The sequence below is a fragment of the Monodon monoceros genome, unplaced genomic scaffold (genome assembly GCF_005190385.1).
Source record: "Monodon monoceros isolate NGI ecotype Baffin Bay Population unplaced genomic scaffold, NGI_Narwhal_1 Super_Scaffold_11, whole genome shotgun sequence".
Taxonomy (NCBI): domain Eukaryota; kingdom Metazoa; phylum Chordata; class Mammalia; order Artiodactyla; family Monodontidae; genus Monodon; species Monodon monoceros.
Window position 1 is genome coordinate 58,596,475 of NW_021703767.1, and position 20,496 is coordinate 58,616,970.

At 37.8% G+C, this 20,496-nt stretch overlaps 1 protein-coding gene across 1 annotated transcript in view; it reads right to left on the bottom strand.

Annotated features, from left to right (window-relative positions):
- Positions 1 to 12,229: 12,229 nt before the first annotated feature.
- SLC9C1 (solute carrier family 9 member C1) overlaps positions 12,230 to 20,496 on the bottom strand; it is a 94,736-nt gene continuing 86,469 nt past the window's right edge. The window contains exons 26-27 of the mRNA XM_029213713.1: positions 14,540 to 14,604; positions 12,230 to 12,310 (exon numbers count right to left, since the gene is read on the bottom strand). Coding sequence (XP_029069546.1) covers positions 12,230 to 12,310; positions 14,540 to 14,604 — 146 coding nt within the window. The remainder of the gene's footprint in view (positions 12,311 to 14,539; positions 14,605 to 20,496) is intronic.

Sequence of the window (20,496 nt, forward strand, 5' to 3'; positions counted from 1 at the left end):
AGAGAGGCCGCGATAGTGAGAGGCCCGTGCACCGCGATGAAGAGTGGCCCCTGCTTGCCACAACTGGAGAAAGCCCTTGCACAGAAACGAAGACCCAACACAGCCATAAATAAATTAATTAATTAATAAACTCCTACCCCCAACATCTTCTTAAAAAAATAAATAATAAAAATTAAAAAAAAATAAAAACAAAAACTGATAATACCAAGTGCTGACAAGGGAAGTGGAGCATCTAGAAGTCTCACATACTGCTGATGGGAATGCAATATGGTTTAGCCTCTTTGGAAAAGAGTATGGCAGTTTCTTATAAAGTTAAACATAGCCTTACCACACAACCTAGCAACCCCACTCTTAGGCATTTACCCAAGAGAAATAAAAAATTAAGATCTCTAAGAACCTGCATGTGTATGTTTATAGCTGCTTTACTCATCATTGCCAAAAAAACCACAAAACAAACAGAAAAAAAACCCTGGAAATAACCCAGATAATCTCAAGTAGTGAATGGCTAAACAAACTATGTCACATCCACACGATGGGATTCTGCCCAGTAATAAAAAGGAATGGACTACTAATATATACAACAACATAGATGATTCTCAAATGCATTACGCTGAGTGGAAGAATCCAGATTTAATATCTACCTTTTGTGACATTCAGGATGAGGCAAATCTGTAGGGACAGAAAACACATCAGTGGTGGCCAGAGAAGGGGTAGGGGAAGGTTTGATCTTCAAGGATCAGGAGGGGATTTTTTTGTAATTGTTCTGTATCTTGTGGTGGTGGTGACATACATGACTGTATGCATTTCTCATAATTCATAGAGCTGTATATCAAAAAGCATGCATTCTACCATATGTAAATTATCTCAATAAAAAGGTTAAAAATGAAAGAAATTAACTTGGGGACAGGAATTACAGATTTTTAAAATTATTCTTATAGTTGATGGTTGGCTCAAGTTTGGCCACTCATTTGTTCCTTCATTCCTTCAACAAGTATATGCTGAGCACCTACTGTATGCTGGGCATTGTGGGTTTAGTGGTGAATGAAGCAGATACAGGCCTGCCCTCATGGAGCTCCTTGAAATGAAATGAAACAAAGTGCAAAAGATCTTACTGCTTGTCCTAGAGTAATGGAGAGGTCATACCTGCAACAGGCAGGGCAGCATGGGGAAGCAGCTTAGAAGAAACCATGTTAGAGAAGCTGGGGTACTAGTTGTGCAACACCAGACCCATCACACATCACTCGTGCCCCCGTTGCTGCTCTCCATACATCAGGCTGTCTATGTGGGGGGTTTCCAGGAGCACTTTATGACAAATGGGCTGAGAGGTGGACAACACTTGCCTAGGAGGACAAAGTATTCTGGAGTGAGTAGGGCTTGTGAGAGGGAAAGGAGGGTTATGCCAGTCTAGGAGGGCTCAGTGCATGAAGTAAAATATATTATGATTGATAACATTTTAGTCCTGCAAGGGAAAATACAAATGAAAGATAAGAGCCTAATTCTCTCTGTTGAAAATAAGGGCAGAGACTTTTTCCCCTCCCTTTTTTTAGAGCATTTATTTTAGAAAACTTGTAAGTTCTTTCTCTCCATCTTTCAAATACATGTAAATCTTTTAAAAATTGAATAAACAATCCAGGAACATTTCCCCTGGTACCTGGGACCCATCTTTTTGAAATGCAATCACAAGGAAGATAAGGCCCTTATGTCCCAGTTTTCCTGGGAGAATAGGAGCCAAACTTCAGCTGACCCCTGGCTCCAAATTTCAAACCTACCTACAGGCAAAAGGATAAGAGGAAAATTTCTCTTTCAAGGACAATCAGCAAACATATTACCAAATGCATTTAGGGTGAATAATGTGTGACAAATAATGCAGTCAAGTCCTCTTATTTGAGGACTAGACATTGTTTATCTTGAAAAAGTGTATACAATGGATTGTATCTGTTTGGCTACAGAAAAGGGCAAGATTTCTTTGTTTCTGTAATCTCCTTAGCGGATTGCCTATGATTCTCATTACATTCTGGTTTAATGCTTATTCAATAATAAAACTTTCTCTTCCTTCTACTTTTGTGGAGAGATTTTCGGGGGCAGCAGGAGATTGTGTGTTTTTAATTATATTTCTCCAACAGAACCTCCATTCAATTTTTCATTAATCCCTTGGGTAATTTATCCTAGGAAAGATATTAGGATAGCAAATTTTCCTATCTTGGGAATAACTGAAATTCAGGAAACCCTCTCCTCAGTAAGTTAGTTGAACAGTGAAGAAAGAAAATTCTTAACAAAGCATATATAAAAATTAGGGATGTCTACTGCATACAGATCTAAGAAATCTGGAGCTGCCCTAATCTGTTTCTCCCATTCTCCTGTGTCAAAACCACTTCCTTTCCCAAGTTGAATAATTACAATAAATTTTAAGGAATTTCTTCCAAGTTATCTAAAGCTTTCTATTCTGTTGGGGGGAGAAAAAAAACAAAACTAAACTAAACTTCCTCTACCCTTCTAGGTTCTTCTGGCTCGTCTAAGAATGAAATCCACAGGAGACAGATTAACAGGAAAAAAAACAAATTTAATTATATACTTACAGGGGCTCCATAAGAATATGAGGCCCAAGGACAAGTTAGGCAGTTGAGCCTAATAAGCCTTCTGAGAGAAGAAGAAGGGGGTAGGGACTTGAGACTTCAAAGGGGAGGAAGGCAATTCACATGGAGATGGAGAAGTAAATGTTGGATAACAAATGTTTGCTGGGCCCTGCAGAGACAATGGGACACAGGGAGGACTTTGGGCTCCAGGCTCTGCTGAACACTCCATACCACAGGTAGCCCGAATTCTTTGTAGGTATCTCTGGTGGTAGTGCTCTTCCTGGACCAGGCTCTTTGTCTAAATTCTTTTAGGCAGTTAAGGAGGGGGTGGGTAAAAAGAAAGAGTTCTTGAGCCTTTTGCTTTTTAAAAAAAATCTCCAATCCAAATAACTCTCAAGCTAATGGGATAGTCTAGGGTGGCAAGTTTTGTTCCCCTACACCATATATAGGGAATCTGAGATAACAGCCAATGGTCTGCCATTTTGTGTGTGAAGAAAGTGGTGTGTGTGTGTGTGTGTGTGTGTGTGTGTGTGTGTATGTGTGTGAGAGAGAGTATGAAGGTGTCTTGACACACTGTTATAACTAACCTTTCTCTTCCCTATTACTTTCAGGAAAAAATTTACTTTAAAATCCCTCTCCTCAGTGGCCTCTCTACGTGTTGTACCACCTAGAGGTCAGAAGCAGGGAACCAGAGTTTTTAGCATCATGGAGGAAAGAAAAAATGGACAAGGGAGTTAGCCAGTGAGTAGGGCAATTGTTGACTCCTCACCAGTATAAATTAAGTTATCCTAGACGTTGGGTAGGGCAGCTTGAGCAAACAGCCTGGACGCTGCCCCAAGGGTGGCTTAATTAGTTCCAGTGTTGAGCAAAGCCTTCTTTGCGTTCAGAGAGTCAACACCATAGGGGTGAGTGTTGGAAATCAACCTTCCATTATAATTTAAGAAAAGGCTGGGGATGGCTCCCTAACTTTCAACTTTGAGTTTTACTCAGGCCATTAGATGGAGAAGCTGAGCTGTGGAAGCATTAGCTACTGATCATGAAAATTTCTTATGATTGTGTAAGGTAGCAGGAAGGAGCAGGACACGTATAATATGCACATTTATTGCTGTGAAAACAACTCTGGACTAAATAATCTACCTCTGCTCCACAAATGAAAGTCCAGAAATACACACACCCACACAAAGAAGCCAAAATAACAAATCTTTGAATCATACGTTCTCTGTCCTTCTTGGTGCTTACTCCAATGCCTAATACATATGAGAAATTATATGAATTAAATTCTAAATAAAAGCCTGGATGTTTGTAAGCAGATGATGGTGAAATCAGAGGAAGTTTCAGTTGGAATCTTTAAATTAACTTTCCTATCTGTAGGCATTACTGTAAGAGAATTAATTACCAATGCAAAGCCTGTTTTGCTATATCTCTAAGATCATAGGATAGTATAATCAGAATAATCCTTTGTTGAGAGCTTTCTATAATCTAGGTACTACACTAAATGTTTTAGGTATAATTTCTTATTAGTTCATGCAAGAATTCTATGGGGTAAATACCATTTCCTCTATATTATGGATGAGGACACTAGGCTCACAGAAGTCAAGGGACTTGCTCAAGACACCCCAATAGTAATCTAGGATATAAGTGCAAACAGGGCATGCAGTTTATTCATTTTCCTATTCAATGAGTAGTTGTAGAAAGATGGCCTTGACTTTGAACTTAGGTCTGTATCACTCCAATGTGTCCAGAAAGACTGAAACATATTTACATGTCTTGAGTGTGTCATGGCTTCCCAGTTCTTGTGTGGCTTTTGTCGACTAAAAAAAAAAAAACAAAAAAAAGAACACAACATGAGAGCTGTGAGTTTAGTTTTATTTGGAGATTTATTGAGGACTATAGCCTGGGGATAGCTCTGAGGAGCTGCTCTGGAGATGTAAGGAGGGAGGTCAGTACATATGTGATTTTTGGAGAAGGGGTACATGCAGTCAAGCACACATCTCAGTAGAAGGTTGCTGCTAGTCACAAAGAACAGATATCTCTGTTAATGATTTTTCTAAGTACAGGAAGATACAAGAAATTAGGTTTATAAAATTTTCTCCTGAAAATATATGCCAATTTTCCCAGAGCACAGAGTGTCTCATTCCTTATCTCCACCCTGAGCTCCTTTCAGGGTGTGTTGAATGTCAGCGACTGCAGTGGCTAATGACTCAATCCTTGTAGAACCAGGTGGTGAGTGACATTTAGTTGGCACTTTTAACTTCAGACTGACTTCAGCTGCCAAGGCTGGTTAGAGGTCTTCTGGATAAGAGTGATTCTTTGAACTTTTTCAGTCTCAAAAAAACAGATGGTATAAATCAAGCCCTAGGTAGTCCTTTTTAGACTTTTGTGATTAGAGATGGGAGCTGAGGGAGCTATTTATGCTAAGGAAAATCATTTTGGAGCATTTTATGACAGGAAAAGAACTGGTTTATTTAAGAATTCTTGTAGAGTCAGGAATATAATGGCTTAGTTAAGACATCACCATTCTGCCTTCCCTGCAAAAAGTCTCATAGAGAGGGTGAAGGCTGCATGATGGGATAATATTGAAAAGTCTTCCTGAGTATAATTTTCTAACTACTTACTTTTTGGTACATAATATGAGTTGATTAGGAATCCTGCCTAATGTCAAAGAGTTATGTGTTTGAAAACTATGACTGTTAATAGCTGATATTCCTCATTAAGGAGTATTTGGTTTTATTTTTTTTAATTGTATTGAAATACAGTTTATTTAAAGTGTTATGTTAATTTCTGTACAGCAAAGTGACTCAGTTATACACATATATATTCTTTTTCATATTCTTTTCCATTATGGTTTATCACAGGATATTGATTATATTTCCCTGTGCTATATAGTAAGACTTTGTTGTTTACCCATCCTATATATAATAGTTTGCATCTGCTAATCCCAAATTCCCAATACTTCTCCCCTGCCCTGCAACCACAAGTCTGTCCTCTATGTCTGTGAGTCTGTTTCTGTTTCATAGATATGTTCATTTGTATCATATTTTACATTCCACATATAAGTGATATCACATGGTATTTGTCTTTCTCTTTCTGATTTACTTTGCTTAGTATCTCTAGGTCCATCCATGTTGCTTCAAATGGCATTATTTCATGATTTTTAATGGCTGAGTAATATTCCATTGCATATATACACCACATCTTCTTTATCCATTCATCTGTTGATGGACATTTATGTTGTTTCTATGTCTTGGTTATTATAAATAGTGCTGTTATGAACATAGGGGTGCATACATTTTTTCAAATTGCAGTTTTGTATGGGTATATGCCCAAGAGTGGAGTTGCTGGATCATATGGCAATCCTATTTTTAGTTTTTTGAGGAGCTTCCATACTGTTTTCCATAGTGGCCGCACCAGTTTACATTCCCACCAACAGTGTAAGAGGGTTCTCTTTTCTCCACACTCTTTCCAACATTTATTATTTGTAGACTTTTTAATGATGGCCATTCTGATCAGTGTGAGGTGGTACCTCATTGTAGTTTTGATTTGCATTTCTCTAATAATTAACGATGAAGAGCATTTTTCATGTACCTCTTGGCCATCTGTATGTCTTCTCTGGAGAAATTTCTATTTAGGTCTTCTGCCCATTTTTTGATTGGATTGTTTGTGGTTTTTTGTTATTGAATTGTGTGAGTTGTTTGTATATTTTGGAAATTAAGCCCTTATTGGTTGCACCATTTGCAAATATTTTCTCCCAGTGTGTAGGTTGTCTTTTCATTATTTTATGGTTTCCTTTGCTGTGCAAAAGCTTATAAGCTTGATTAGGTCCATTTGTTTATTTTCGCTTTTATTTCTATTGCCTTGGGAGACTGACCTAAGAAAACATTGGCACGATTTATGTCAGAGAATGTTTTGCCTATGGTCTCTTCTAGGAGTTTTATGGTGCCTTGTCTTATGTTTAAGCCTTTAAGCCATTTTGAGTTTATTTTTGTGCATGGTATGAGGGTGTGTTCTAGCTTCATTGACTTACATGAGGCTATCCAACTTTCCTAATACCACTTGCTAAAGAGACAGTCTTTTCCCCATTGTATATTATTGCTTCCTTTGTCAAAGATTAATTGTCCATAGGTGTGTGGTTTTATTTCTGGGCTTTCTATTTTGTTCCATTGATCTGTCTGTTTTTGTGCCAATACCACACAGTTTTGGTTACCGTAGCTTTGCAGTATGTCTGAAGTCTGGGGGGGTTATGCCTCCTGCTTTGTTCTTTTTCCTCAGGATTTCTTTGGCAATTCTGGGTCTTTTATGGTTCCATATAAATTTTAAGATTATCTGTTCTAGTTCTGTAAAAAATGTCATGGGTAATCTGATAGGGATCACATTAAATCTGTAGATTGCTTTGGGTAGTATGGCCATTTTAACAATATTAATTCTAATCCAGAAGCATGGAATATCTTTCCATTTCTTTGAATCATCTTCAGTCTCCTTTATTAATGTTTTGTAGTTCTCAGCATATAAGTCTTTCACTTCCTTGGTGAGGTTTGTTCCTAAGTATTTAATTAATTTATTTATTTTGATGCAATTTTAAAAAGGATCGTTTGTTTATATAAGGAATATTTGGTTTCAAAAAGTAGGTAGGAACACAGCTCCAATACCTGTCTAAGTGAGCTTTGGGGGAGGGATGTTAGCATATGACTTGCTGGGGGCAATAATAAAACAGAAGATTATTTTTAATGGTAAGGGGACTATTTGAAACAAAATGGGAATTTGTTCAGCTCACTGAGAGGGCTCCTACAATGTACCCAGGCAGGTGGATGGTACAGCACTCTTCCCTGTCATTTCTTGGACTACTGTTTCAGAATGAATGACCCTTGGGAAGAATATTCCTTCATCAGCAAAGTTTTCTGTTTTTAATTAGTAAGACTAACATAGAATATAGAAGGTTAAGTTATGTATCTGGAGGGAAAAATAATAATACAAACTAGGTTTAAACACTGTAACAGTTAAAAGCTAAGTTAAAAATAAAATTCCAAGGGTCGAAAGACCAAGTAAAGCCCTTATCTAAAAATATTAAAAGCAGACAATATTCTGGGCCTTGTAAGCAAATAAGTGGGCTTCCCCCGAGGAGTCAAGCGAAAATGAGCTCTAAGCACCCTTCTCAGGCCAAAATCGGCATTACATTCTTTCTGGTGAAGGAGGAGTCCTGGGCACACAATTACCATACCCTGATGAGGAGGGTGGGTATACACCTTGCAAGGTGCTGCAATTATTTCATATCTCGGTGCCTTGTTCAGGCTTCTTTTCCCAAGTGGAAATGTTTACCGTCAAGGACACGGACCTAGTCAGACACTGACAATGACTAATATTTTTTGGAGTGTATCCTTCTCTTCTCCATTGGCTTAGATTTCCACCCCCTCCCCCCCACCAAGAAAAATCTAGAGAACTTAAAAAGCATTGTAAATTATTCTGAATGTATTTGGGCGATTTGAGTACCAGTGTCATCACGTCTAGCTGTGACTTTGAGCAATTTTCGGAATTCTTTAAGCTCCATTACTTTCTCTTTCAAATGGGATGATGATAGTACCTACCACCTAAATTTCATGTAGTGATGGCTCAAGCTGAAATGAGGGCAAGACCCTCAGAAGAGTGCCTGGTGCACACTAAGCTCGCTGTCAGTGATGGCTGCTGGTGGAGAGCACTTCTTCCCTCTCCTGATTCCTGGTTCCAGATTGAGGGCTTCACTCTCCATTGCCTTAACACTCCTGGCCTGTCACCATACCTCCTCATTCATTCTGCTGAGGTGCAGTGGCTTATCAGGTTAATGAATTTGGAAGCAGAGTCTGGATGTTCTTTGTCCAGTCCCTTCTTCCTGATTCCTTTTGGGGGTGAACTTGCCCTTAGAAATCTTCTTTTCTACTGTTCTCAGCTATGCAGTAAGCTTAATGGTAAATGTCTACAGTGGTAAATCTGTCCAAATCTGGGAGTCAAAAGGCAACCATGTATTCCATGTCAGCTCAGTCACTAATAAAGGTGTGTGTGTTGGTGTGGGGAGAGTGGGATGTGTGTGTTTTAGGTTCTAAGTGCCTTAATCCTCTGTCTTAATTTTCACTTGGTTCAGAACTCAGGAGAGGAAGGGTACTCATTAATAAGATCCCTCAGGTATTATGCTAAGTGAAATAAGTCAGACAGAGAAAGACAAATACATATCACTTACATTTGGAATCTAAAAAATGAAACAAACTAGTGAATATAACAAAAAGGAAACAGACTCACAGGTAGAGAGAACAAAGTAGTAGTTATCAGTGGGGAGGGGGAGAGGGGCAATATAGGGGTAGGGGATTAAGAGGTACAAACTGTTATGTGTAAAATAAATCCGCTACAAGGATATATTGTACAATACGGGGAATATATCCAATATTTTATAATGAATAACTAAAAATGAAGTAACCTTAAAAATTGTGAATCTCTATGTTGTACACCTGTAACTTGTATAGTATTGTACATCAACTACATCTCAGTAATAAAAAATAATGTCTCCTCAGACATTAAAAGAGCTGTCGTGTAACTATCACTGGAAAAGAACTGGTTGAGTTTAGTTTTGGAGAGAAGTGATAGCAGTTTGATTTGACTTTCCCAACAGCAACAAACCGAACTGTCTTCTCCACAAGCGCATTTTGTGAATGGAGTCTCTACACTTGGCTTCTGAAAACTGTGCCTCCCACCAGTTGTAGCAAGAAAAAAGTTTGGAATAACATTTCCCAACCCCTGGGTGGAAGCATGATCCTAAAGACATATATTTAAATTTTTATAAATTCTTCAGATACTTATTTAAGACTTACCATACTGGAGGTATATATGGTAAAATAGCTAATCACAGGCTTGTTTTCAGCTCTCTGCTCTGCCTCTTACTAGCTGGGAGGTTTTTGGCAAATTGCTCACACTCACTCTTTCAATTTACTCATTTGTAAATTGGAAGTAATAGTACCTACCTTACGTGGTTGTTGTGAAGATTATGTAAGTTCATAACTGTACAGCATTTGTCATATACCAGCATACAGAAAGCACACAATATCTCTTCACTGTTAAGATTATCCTTTAAAATTATGTGCTGGGCGTTGTGGTCACTATTGTAAATATAATGATGAACAAAATGAACACTGGCAGTTTCGCTTAGGACTGAGTTACATGGTTCAGTCTAAATCCATTTCCATTCTTTGCTATTTTAATTCACTGAGTGCTTCCAAGATGAGTGAAGTGCAATGAATGAAAAATATCAATACTTGGTTCAAGAGCAACATTTAAAATACATTTTAATAGCATTTAATTTTCATAAAGTGAAGCAAACCATTTTTGCTTTAAGAGTAATATGCAAATTATTGAGGCGGCATAAGCTTATTTTCTGGCTCTAAAACTAAAACTCACTCTAAAATTTTCTGGGGTGTTTTACATATTTTAAATAATAGATATTTTAAATCAAGGAAATTTTGCAAAAAAGTGTTTTAAACGGAACAGTTGCAAGGTCCAAACTTCTTTCCTTGTGACACCAAGAACATTTGCACAGGATCCAACTCGAAGTTGCTCCCTCTTGAGGTAAGGAAATGCATTTCAAAAACAGGAGGCATCTCATGACAGCAGTACCAATGCATGTGTCAGTCTTCAAAACAGCCTTGTCAACCATTTCTAAAAAAATGGAAAGGAAAGAAAACAAAGACAAAAGAACTTTGGAATCTTTCAACATTGACCCACAACCTGGGATAGGATGCATTGGAGGGTCATTTTCATTCTCACAAGAAAGATCTGGTCATTATTGATGAGGCCAAGGAAGGAAGTTGAGCAAGGAAGTGTGAATCATTCATCCTCATAAAGGGGTGGCAGCGTGATTTAAACTGGGAGTCTGAATCCAAGTAGCCCTTGGCGTCTGCCGAACCGGACAGGGGTATTTTATGCATTATCAGGAGGAGGGTTTTCCATTGTGGGAATAACTTCACTGGAGTCATTTCTGAGTCACTCACTGAGTTTCAACTCTGGCTATTACCACTCCCTTTCCTAACACTATGGATTGCTGAGCGTAAACGGTGGTAAAAAAGAAAAGACAACTTTAAAGTAATTTATATTTGAATAATGCTTGATAGTTTTACCATCATATTTTTCATTATAAGGGTAATAAAACTGCATAAAATAAAAGAGGTAAATAAGACCATCCCTACTCTCACCTTTCCACTTAATTACATCATTTGGATTTATCTTTTCTGGCCTTGTTTTATGCTAAACAAGGTATAAGTACAGTTTTGCCTTCAGCTTTTATATTTTACATTGGACTACTCAACCAGTCTTTTTCATGGTTTTATGATAGTCCGTGTATGAATGTGCTGTAGTGAAATTATACACTTTCTCATTGTTGAACACTTAGGCTCTTTTAAATTTTTTGCCCCTAGAAATAGTAGTGTACTAGACATGTTGTACATATGTCTACTTGAATACTTTGGATTTCTCTCTTTGGATTGATTTTTACTCTCTTAGGATTTCAATTTTCAGACTGATTTTTTCAAAAAACACTGAGTCCAAGTGTGTAAGCATTTTTATGACTTTTGTTAAAAAATTACTTTTACTTATCCACCAGCTAAATATGAGAAAACAAGTATCACTCTATTTTCAGTTATTTCAAAGGCAATAATTCTACCATTGAATAAAAATTGTTCATTTAAAAAAACAAATGTTAATACTTCATTGTTGTTTAGTTTTCTCTATATTCTGGGTATTGTCTTTTCCCTGAACTGGCTGTTCTTAAGTTTGCCTGTTGGAATCATAGTGTTTTCCTCATCATTTTGTATAAATTTTTCCCATGTGTTGCAAATAATTCTTGCAAACACCTTTTCGATGGTGTATTGTTAGCTTTTAAATCTATTTTTAAATATGATCTTTGTCATAGGAAGTGGTATGCAAGAGCTAACATTTTTTAAATGGAGATAAGATTTATCTGAAGGTCATTTTTAACCCAGTGATATTCTTAATGTAACATAGAGTCATATAAAGCACTTATAAACACATATTTCCCCAGAGACACCACATTTTGAATGGCCAACAGTCAGGCTGGTCTACTCATTTTTCCCCCAAAGTCTTGCTCTCCTGTGTCTTCTATTCTGAGTGTCCGATTCATTTCTCTACAAAGACTTTGTTTATGCTCAGTAGCTACTTTTCCTCTTTTGAATTCATTTAGCTTCAGTTGACACTGTCCATGGTGTATCTCGTATTGTTATTTTAATTGCCTTCTGTGTGGTATGTTTTGTCTCCTTAACTAGAACATAAACTTTTGAACATGAAGTCATAGCTTATTGCCTGTTTACATCTTCCACAGTGCATGGCTGCCTGAAAAATGACCCGCCAAATTGGGAGCAACCAGTGTTGCATGTGAGACTAAATAGCAGAATATAGAGAGGGAACCACGAGACTACAAAGTTTTCAGAAATCCAGATAAAGGAATCTTATTTTAAAATTAATTTTCCAAATTAGAATTTAGAGCTAGTGCCATTAGAAACTCTCTGGCTAGTGGAAGGTAGTATAATCATACTATCACACAAAGGCAAATAAATTGGCTTCCTTCTACATCTCTGGGGACAGGTGTGCTCCTGATCATGTTGGAGAAACTGAGGCAGCTTACCAGACTTTCATTTAGGCTTATTATAGGCATCCTCATGGAAGTTCTTATCCTCTGTGGTCTTAACAATTGATTCTGTAGGCTGTTGATTCTAAAAATGGAGATAGTAGTCAAAGTCTGAGACTGTTAATAAGGGTCAGATTTATAAAGCAGAGCTGGTGTCAAATCTGGTCTGTAGATCAGGGCACCTAGAACTGGGACTTCTGCCAGTGACAGCACTGTGTGGGGACCAAAACATTTTGTAAGGAGCCACTTTATGTTGTGTCAGCCTTTTTCATTATGTAAAGGTAAAGCTACAGTTCTGGGGTGGTAGTAGTAGGGCAAAGGTTTGAGGGGAGTAGGAAGGGAGCTGGCTCAGAAACATAGCCAAGATCTGACATCAGGGAGAAAAAAGAATTTACTAAATAACACAATTTGTTGATCTCTGCATGTCTCAGTAGCTGACGTTTCTACCATTTAATGGACTGTCTCTCACTTTAACACTACTTCCTCTATGTTAGCAACCATCATGCAATCCTTTTTTTTAATTAAGGAAAAGCAGCATTTTGGGGCAAAGTGTACCGGGAGAGCACTAGCTTCCCTGGCTCTTCCCTCCATCCCCTCAAATATGCTATTAAGATGAATCCTACAGGCTCGGCAGCCTGCCAGGTCTAAGGAGAAAGATGGCTTAATCGGTAAGCTAGACGAAGCCATCTAATATTTTATCTTAAGTGTCTTACTCCTCTTTTTTTGTTTTTTAATTGTAATTTCCCTTTGTTATTTCCTAGTCTTCAGCAGCAACTGTGTTTGCGAGAATTAGAGGAGGTGACTGTGTCCATATTTTTTTTTTTTAGAAAATTAATATGGGGAGAGCAAAAGAGGTTTGGAGAAGTAGTTTACAATGTTAAGAAGGGGTTAACAAAGAATAATAGACATTCTGTGTATGTATTGCTTGTTATATGTCAAATACTATGCAGCGTACTTCCCATTTCTTTAATCCCCATGTAGTCGCACTATATGAAATAGGCATTGTTATTATCCCTGTTTTATAGACAGGGAAAAAGTGATGCTCAGGCAGGTTGAGAAACTTGTCCAAGGTCACATGGCTAATATGTGATGGAACCAGGAGACAAACCAGAGAATTTCATGCTAGAGCCCATACTCTTAGCCCCAAAGCTACTGAGTCAGGAGTTCTAGGTAACAAGCAACAACCAGGGAGGGTTTGAGGAAAAGCTTCCGCAGGAAGACTCCAAAATACTTAGGGAGAGAGTGAACTTCCTGCTTTTATGCAGAATGAGAACATGTGTGTTAAAGAAGAGTATTGGCCTCTTGAAGATCTGAGAACTTGGACACATTTGAGTTTAAGACGGACATGAGAAAAACACCTTCAACGTCCCCCATGGAACCTATAATCAACTTTCATTCAACATACACTCATGAGGAGAGCTTCGGGGGAAAGGGAGCATGTGTTTTGAGTTTGATGCCTACTGCTAATACAGCAAATAGACTTAACTGATGTAAAACATTTTTAACAATCAAATATACAATTTTCTGATGTATTTGTAGTAGATATTTCTCAGATTCTGGGCATGATAATCAACATCTCCTGGAAAAATACAACCAGCTTGGAAAAGACAAGAATTAAAAATAAATTCTCCCTGAAACTAATATGTCAAATATGCCTCAATTGGGCTTTCCTGGTGGCGCAGTGGTTAAGAATCTGCCTGCCAATGAAGGAGACATGGGTTCGAGCCCTGGTCTGGGAAGATCCCACATGCCGCGGAACAAATAAGCTCGTGTGCCACAACTACTGAGCCTGCACTGTAGAGCCCATGTGCCACAACTACTGAGCCTGTGTGCCACAACTACTAAAGCCCGCATGCCTAAAGCCTGTGCTCCCAACAAGAGAAGCCACCACAATGAGAAGCCTGCACACCACAACGAAGAGTAGCCCCCGCTTGCTGCAACCAGACAAAAGCCCATGTGCAGCAACGAAGACCCAACACAGCCAAAAATAAAATAAATAAATTTTAAAAATATGCCTCAATTTTAAAAAATAAAATTTATTAAATAAATAAATAAACTCTCTACCCCACCTAGAACTCCCTAAAATCCAGTCTACAGGCAGGCTGGTGTAGATCTAGTGAGGTAGAGTCGTCCCTAGGTATCGGCAGGGGATTGGTCCCAGGACCACATTCCCTCTTCCCACAAGTACCAAAATCCATGGATGCTTAAGTCTCTTATATAAAGTGGTATAGTACAGTATGCGCCCGGTATCCATGGGTTCCGTGTTCTAGGATATGGAGGGCTGACTGTACTTTCACTCTATTTCTCAGTTTACCTGAGTACTTGTCTCTTCTTGAGGGTGTTCTTCATTTGTTCTGCTTGCAGCTGCTTCAAAAAAGACTGTGTTAGTTCAAGCACTGAAACAAAGGACTGTATCAAATAGTCCGACTCTCAAAGTCAACCATATTCAAGTCACTTACACCCAGGACGTGTGATCTGAAATTGGTGGTAATTTCAACTGGTAGCAAGTGGGGTCACTTTTCAAAAAAGGGATTAAAAGTCCTCTATTATAAAGATTGTGTAACAATTGTGCAGAAGGTTTGGAAAGTAGAGAGACAAAATCATCTATTGTCCCACCATCCCCAAAATACTTTTATATTAATATCTATTGAGCATGCCAGGCCCATTGGTAAGCAATGGGGATACATAAGAAAACAAACGAGTTATGATCCGTGCCCTCTTGGAGCAGATGGGCCAGCAAAAAAAAAAATACAAAATGGGAAAATAGGACTGTGTGCATAGCGGGCTATGGGAGCACACAGGAGAGTGAAGTGTTGTGAATTTGGAATGTATCAGTGATGCTGAGATTTGAAGAATAAGAAGTTAGCTCCGTGGAATGGGGAGATGTGGGGAGAGGCATGTTTACAAGTTCCAGGCAGAAGGAAAAGAAGGAATGTGCAAAAGTTCAGGAATGAGAAAACATGAGGTCTCCCAGATTATGTGAACCATTAGCTGTTTGGTATGGCTACATTTTAGAGAGTGGGGAGGGGAGATGGCTGAAAAAAGAGAAGATGGTGAAGGTTTCAATACCATGTCCCATTTCTGCTTAATCTAAAGATGAGAGGAGACTCATGTGATGACAGTATTGTGTGTCCACATGGATTCAAAGGTATATAATTGTAACATAATAAAGATAAAATTTGTTTAATGTTAGCAACACAATGTTGTATCATTGGTATTTTTACTTGACATGTATCATTGGTCTTTTCCAAGTTACTGCATGGGAAATTAATTGGTTAATGGTTATTTAGCATTTAATCATGTTGACTAATGTGTTAATTTAATTAACCATTCATTTATCATTAGCCATTTTGATAGCTTCTACTTTTTATTTTTATAAATAATGCTCAATTACCCTTTTCACATTTTTTGATTTATTTCTTTACAATAAATGTCTAGAAATTATATTATTAATTAATTTTTTATTGAGGTATAATTGACATATATAGAAATTATATTATTTAGGCAAAGGATATAAAAACTTTTATGGCTTTTGGAACCTTGTGATAAATTTATTTCATCAATTAGTGCTGGTATCAAGGTAAGAATGTATATCAGATTCACAACATTTCTTTTGAGCATTAGGCATTATAATTCTTTAAAAATCTCACTAATTAAACAGAGCAATATTTAATTTCTGTTTCTATAAATGTTAGTAGTGTTGAACTTTTTTACATTTTGTTTTCCATGTAACTTTTCTTCCATGAATTGTCCTTTGCTGACCTCTTGATTGGTAATATTTTTATTGACACAGAATTTTAAAATTAATTTCTATATTTCTAAATTTAGAACTATGTCTCTTTCAGTGAAATGATAAATATTAAATTATATTACTATTTATTCAATAATTTAATTATTTACCAGTTAATTTTTAAATCTACCTCAAACTCATTTTCCAAATTTGAATCAATGACTTAATAGTATTTATTAAATAATAATTTATGTTCTGATTCAACTTTATTCATGCAAAATTTGTATGAATAGGCTTTATACTAAGGTTATTTATTGGGGCCCTGAACCAAGATGACGGAGTAGAAGGGCATGCTCTCACTCCCTCTTGCTAGAACACCAGAATCACAATTAGCTGCTGGAAAATCATCGACAGGAAGACATTGGAACTCACCAAAAAAGATACCCCACATCCAAAGACAAAGGAGAAGCCACAATGAGAGGGTAGGAGGGGCACAATCACAGTAAAATCAAATCCCATAACTGCTGGGTGGGTGACTCACAGACTGGAGAACACTTATACCACAGAAGTCCACCCACTGGAGTGAAGGTTCTGAGCCCCATGTCAAGCTTTCCAACCTTGGGGTCCGGCAACAGGAGGAGGAATTCCTACAGAATCACACTTTGAAGGCTAGTGGAATTTCATTGCAGGACTTCGACACGACTAGGGGAAACAGAAACTCCACACTTGGAGGGCACACACAAAGTAGTGTGCACATCGGGACCCAGGGGAAGGAGCAGTAACCTTAGAGGAGACTGAACCAGACCTACCCGCTAGTGTTGGATGGTCTCCTGCAGAGGTGGGGGGTGGCTTTGTTTCACGTGGGGACAAGGACACTGGCAGCAGAAGTTCTGGGAAGTACTCCTTGGTGTGAGCCCTCCCAGAGTCCACCATTAGCGCCACCAAAGACCCCAGGTAGGCTCCAGTGTCGGGTTGCCTCAGGCCAAACAACCAACAGGGAGGGAACCCAGCCCCACCCATCAGCAGACAAGTGGATTAAAGTTTTACTGAGCTCTGCCCACCAGAGCAACAGTCAGCTCTATCCACCACCAGTCCCTCCCATCAGGAAACTTGCACAAGCCTCTTAGATAGGCTCATCCACCACAGGGCAGACAGCAGAAGCAAAAAGAGCTACAATCCTGCAGCCTGCAAAACAAAAACCACATACACAGAAAGATAGACAAGATGAAAAGGCAGAGAGCTATGTACCAGATGAAGGAACAAGAGAAAACCCCAGAAAAACAACTAAATGAAGTGGAGATAGGCAACCTTCCAGAAAAAGAATTCAGAATAATCATAGTGAAGATGATCCAGGACCTCTGAAAAAGAATGGAGGCAAACATCAAGAAGATGCAAGAAATGTTTAACAAAGAGTTAGAAGAATTAAAGAACAAACAAACAGAGAAGAACAATGAAATAAATGAAATGAAAACTACACTAAAAGGAATCAATAGCAGAATAACTGAGGCAGAAGAACGGATAAGTGACCTGGAAGACAGAATGGTGGAATTCACTGTCATGGAACAGGATAAAGAAAAAAGAATGGAAAGAAATGAAGACAGCTTAAGAGACCTCTGATACAACATTAAATGCAACAACATTCGCATTATAGGGGTCCCAGAAGGAGAAGTGACAGAGAAAGGACCCAAAAAAATATTTGTAGAGATTATAGTCAAAAACTTCCCTAACATGGGAAAGGAAATAGCCACCCAAGTCTAGGAAGTGCAGTGAGTCCCATACAAGGTAAACCCAAGGAGAAACACGCCAAGACACATAGTAATCAAATTGGAAAAAATCAAAGACAAAGAAAAGTTATTGAAAGCAACAAGAGAAAAATGACAAATAACGTACAAGGGAACTCCAATAAGGTTAACAGCTGATTTCTCAGCAGAAACTCTACAAGCCAGAAGGGAGTGGCATGATATACTTAAAGTGATGAAAGGGAAGAACCTACAACCAAGATCACTATACCCAGCAAGGATCTCTTTCAGATTTGATGGAGAAATCAAAAGCTTTACAGAAAAGCAAAAACTAAGAGAATTCAGCACCACAAAATCAGCTCTAAAACAAATGCTAAAGGAACTTCTCTAAGTGGGAAACACAAGAGGAGAAAAGGACCCACAAAACAAACCCCAAACAATTAACAAAATGGTCATAGGAACATACATGTTGATAATTGCCCTAAACATGAATGGATTAAATGCTCCAACCAAAAGACACAGGCTTCCTGAATGGATACAAAACCAAGACCCATCTATATGCTCTCTACAAGAGACACACTTCAGACCTAGGGACACATACAGACTGAAAGTGAGGGGATGGAAAAAGATATTCCACGCATATGGAAATCAAAAGAAAGCTGGAGTAGCAATACACATATTAGATTTTAAGATAAAGAATGTCACAAGAGACAATGAAGGACACTACATAATGATCAAGGGATCAATCCAAGAAGAAGATATAGCAATTATAAATATATATGCACCTAACATAGGAGCACCTCAGTACATAAGGCAACTGTTAACAGCTACAAGAGAGGAAATCGACAGTAACACAATAATAGTGGGGGACTTTAACACCTCACTTACACCAATGGACAGGTCATCCAAACAGAAAATTAATAAGGAAACACAAGCTTTACATCACACAATAGACCAGATAGGTTTAATCGATATTTATAGAACATTCCATCCAAAAACAGCAGATTACACTTTCTGCTCAAGTGCTCATGGAATCTTCTCCAGGATAGATCATATCTTGGGTAACAAATCAAGCCTTGGTAAATTTAAGAAAATTGAAATCATATCGAGTGTCTTTTATGACCACAACTCTATAAGACTAGATATCAATTACAGGGAAAGAAATGTAAAAAACAGAAACACATGATTAAATGAGGCTAAACAATATGTTACTAAATAACCAAGAGATCACTGAAGACATCAAAGAGGAAACCAAAAAATACCTAGAGACAAATGACAAAGAAAAAACAATGATCCAAAACCTATGGGATGCAGCAAAAGCAGTTCTAAGAGGGAAGTTTATAGCTATACAAGCCTACCTGAAGAAACAAGAAAAATCTCAACTAAACAATCTAACCTTACACCTAGGAACTAGAGAAAGAACAAACAAAACGCAATGTTAGCAGAAGGAGAGAAATCATAAAGATCAGAGCAGAAATCAATGAAATAGAAACAAAGAAAACAACAGCAAAGATCAATAAAACTAAAAGCTGGTTCTTTGAGAAGATAAACAAAATTTGTAAACCATTAGCCCAACTCATCAAGAAAAAGAGGGAGAGGACTCAAATCAATAAAATTAGAAAGGAAAAAGGAGAAGTTACAACAGACATTGCAGAAATACAAAGCATCCTAAGAGACTACTGCAAGCAACTCTATGCCAATAAAATGGACAACCTGGAAGAAATGGACAAATTTTTAAAAAGGTATAACCTTCCAAGACTGAACTAGGAAGAAATAGAAAATATGAACAGACCAATCACAAGTAATGAAATTGAAACTGTGATTAAAAATCTTCCAACAAACAAAAGTCCAGGACCAGATGCCTTCACAGGTGAATTCTATCAAACATTCAGACAAGAGCTAACACCCATCCTTCTCAACTCTTCCAAAAAATTGCAGCAGAAGAAACACTCCCAAACTCATTCTATGAGGCCACCATCACCCTGATACCAAAACCAGACAAAGATACTACAAAAAAAGAAAATTACAGACAAATATCACTGATGAATATAGATGCAAAAATGCTCAACAAAATACTAGCAAACAGAATCCAACAACACATTAAAGGGATCATACACCATGATCAAGTGGGATTTATCCCACGGATGCAAGGATTCTTCAATATATGCAAATCAATCAATGTGATACACCATATTAACAAATTGAAGAATAAAAACCATTTGATCATCTCAATAGAGGCAGAAAAAGCTTTTGACAAAATTCAACACCCATTTATGATAAAAACTCTCCAGAAAGTGGGCATAGAGGGAACCTACCTCAACATAATAAAGGCCATATACGACAAACCCACAGCAAACATTATTCTCAATGGTGAAAATCTGAAAGCATTTCCTCTAAGATCAGGAATAAGGCAAGGATGTCCACTCTCACCTTATTATTCAACATAGTTTTGGAAGTCTTAGCCACGGAAATCAGAGAAGAAAAAGAAATAAAATAATGCAAGTTGGAAAAGAAGAAGTAAAACTGTCACTGTTTGCAGATGACATGACACTATACATAGAGAATCCTAAAGATTCCACCAGAAAACTACTAGAGCTAATCAATGAATTTGGTAAAGTTGCAGGATACAAAATTAATGCACAGAAATCTCTTCCATTCCTATACACTAATGATGAAAATTTGAAAGAGAAACTAACGAAACACTCCCATTTACCACTGCAACAAAAAGAATAAAATACCTAGGAGTACACCAGCATAGGGAGAAAAAAGACCTGTATGCAGAAAAGTATAAGACACTGATGA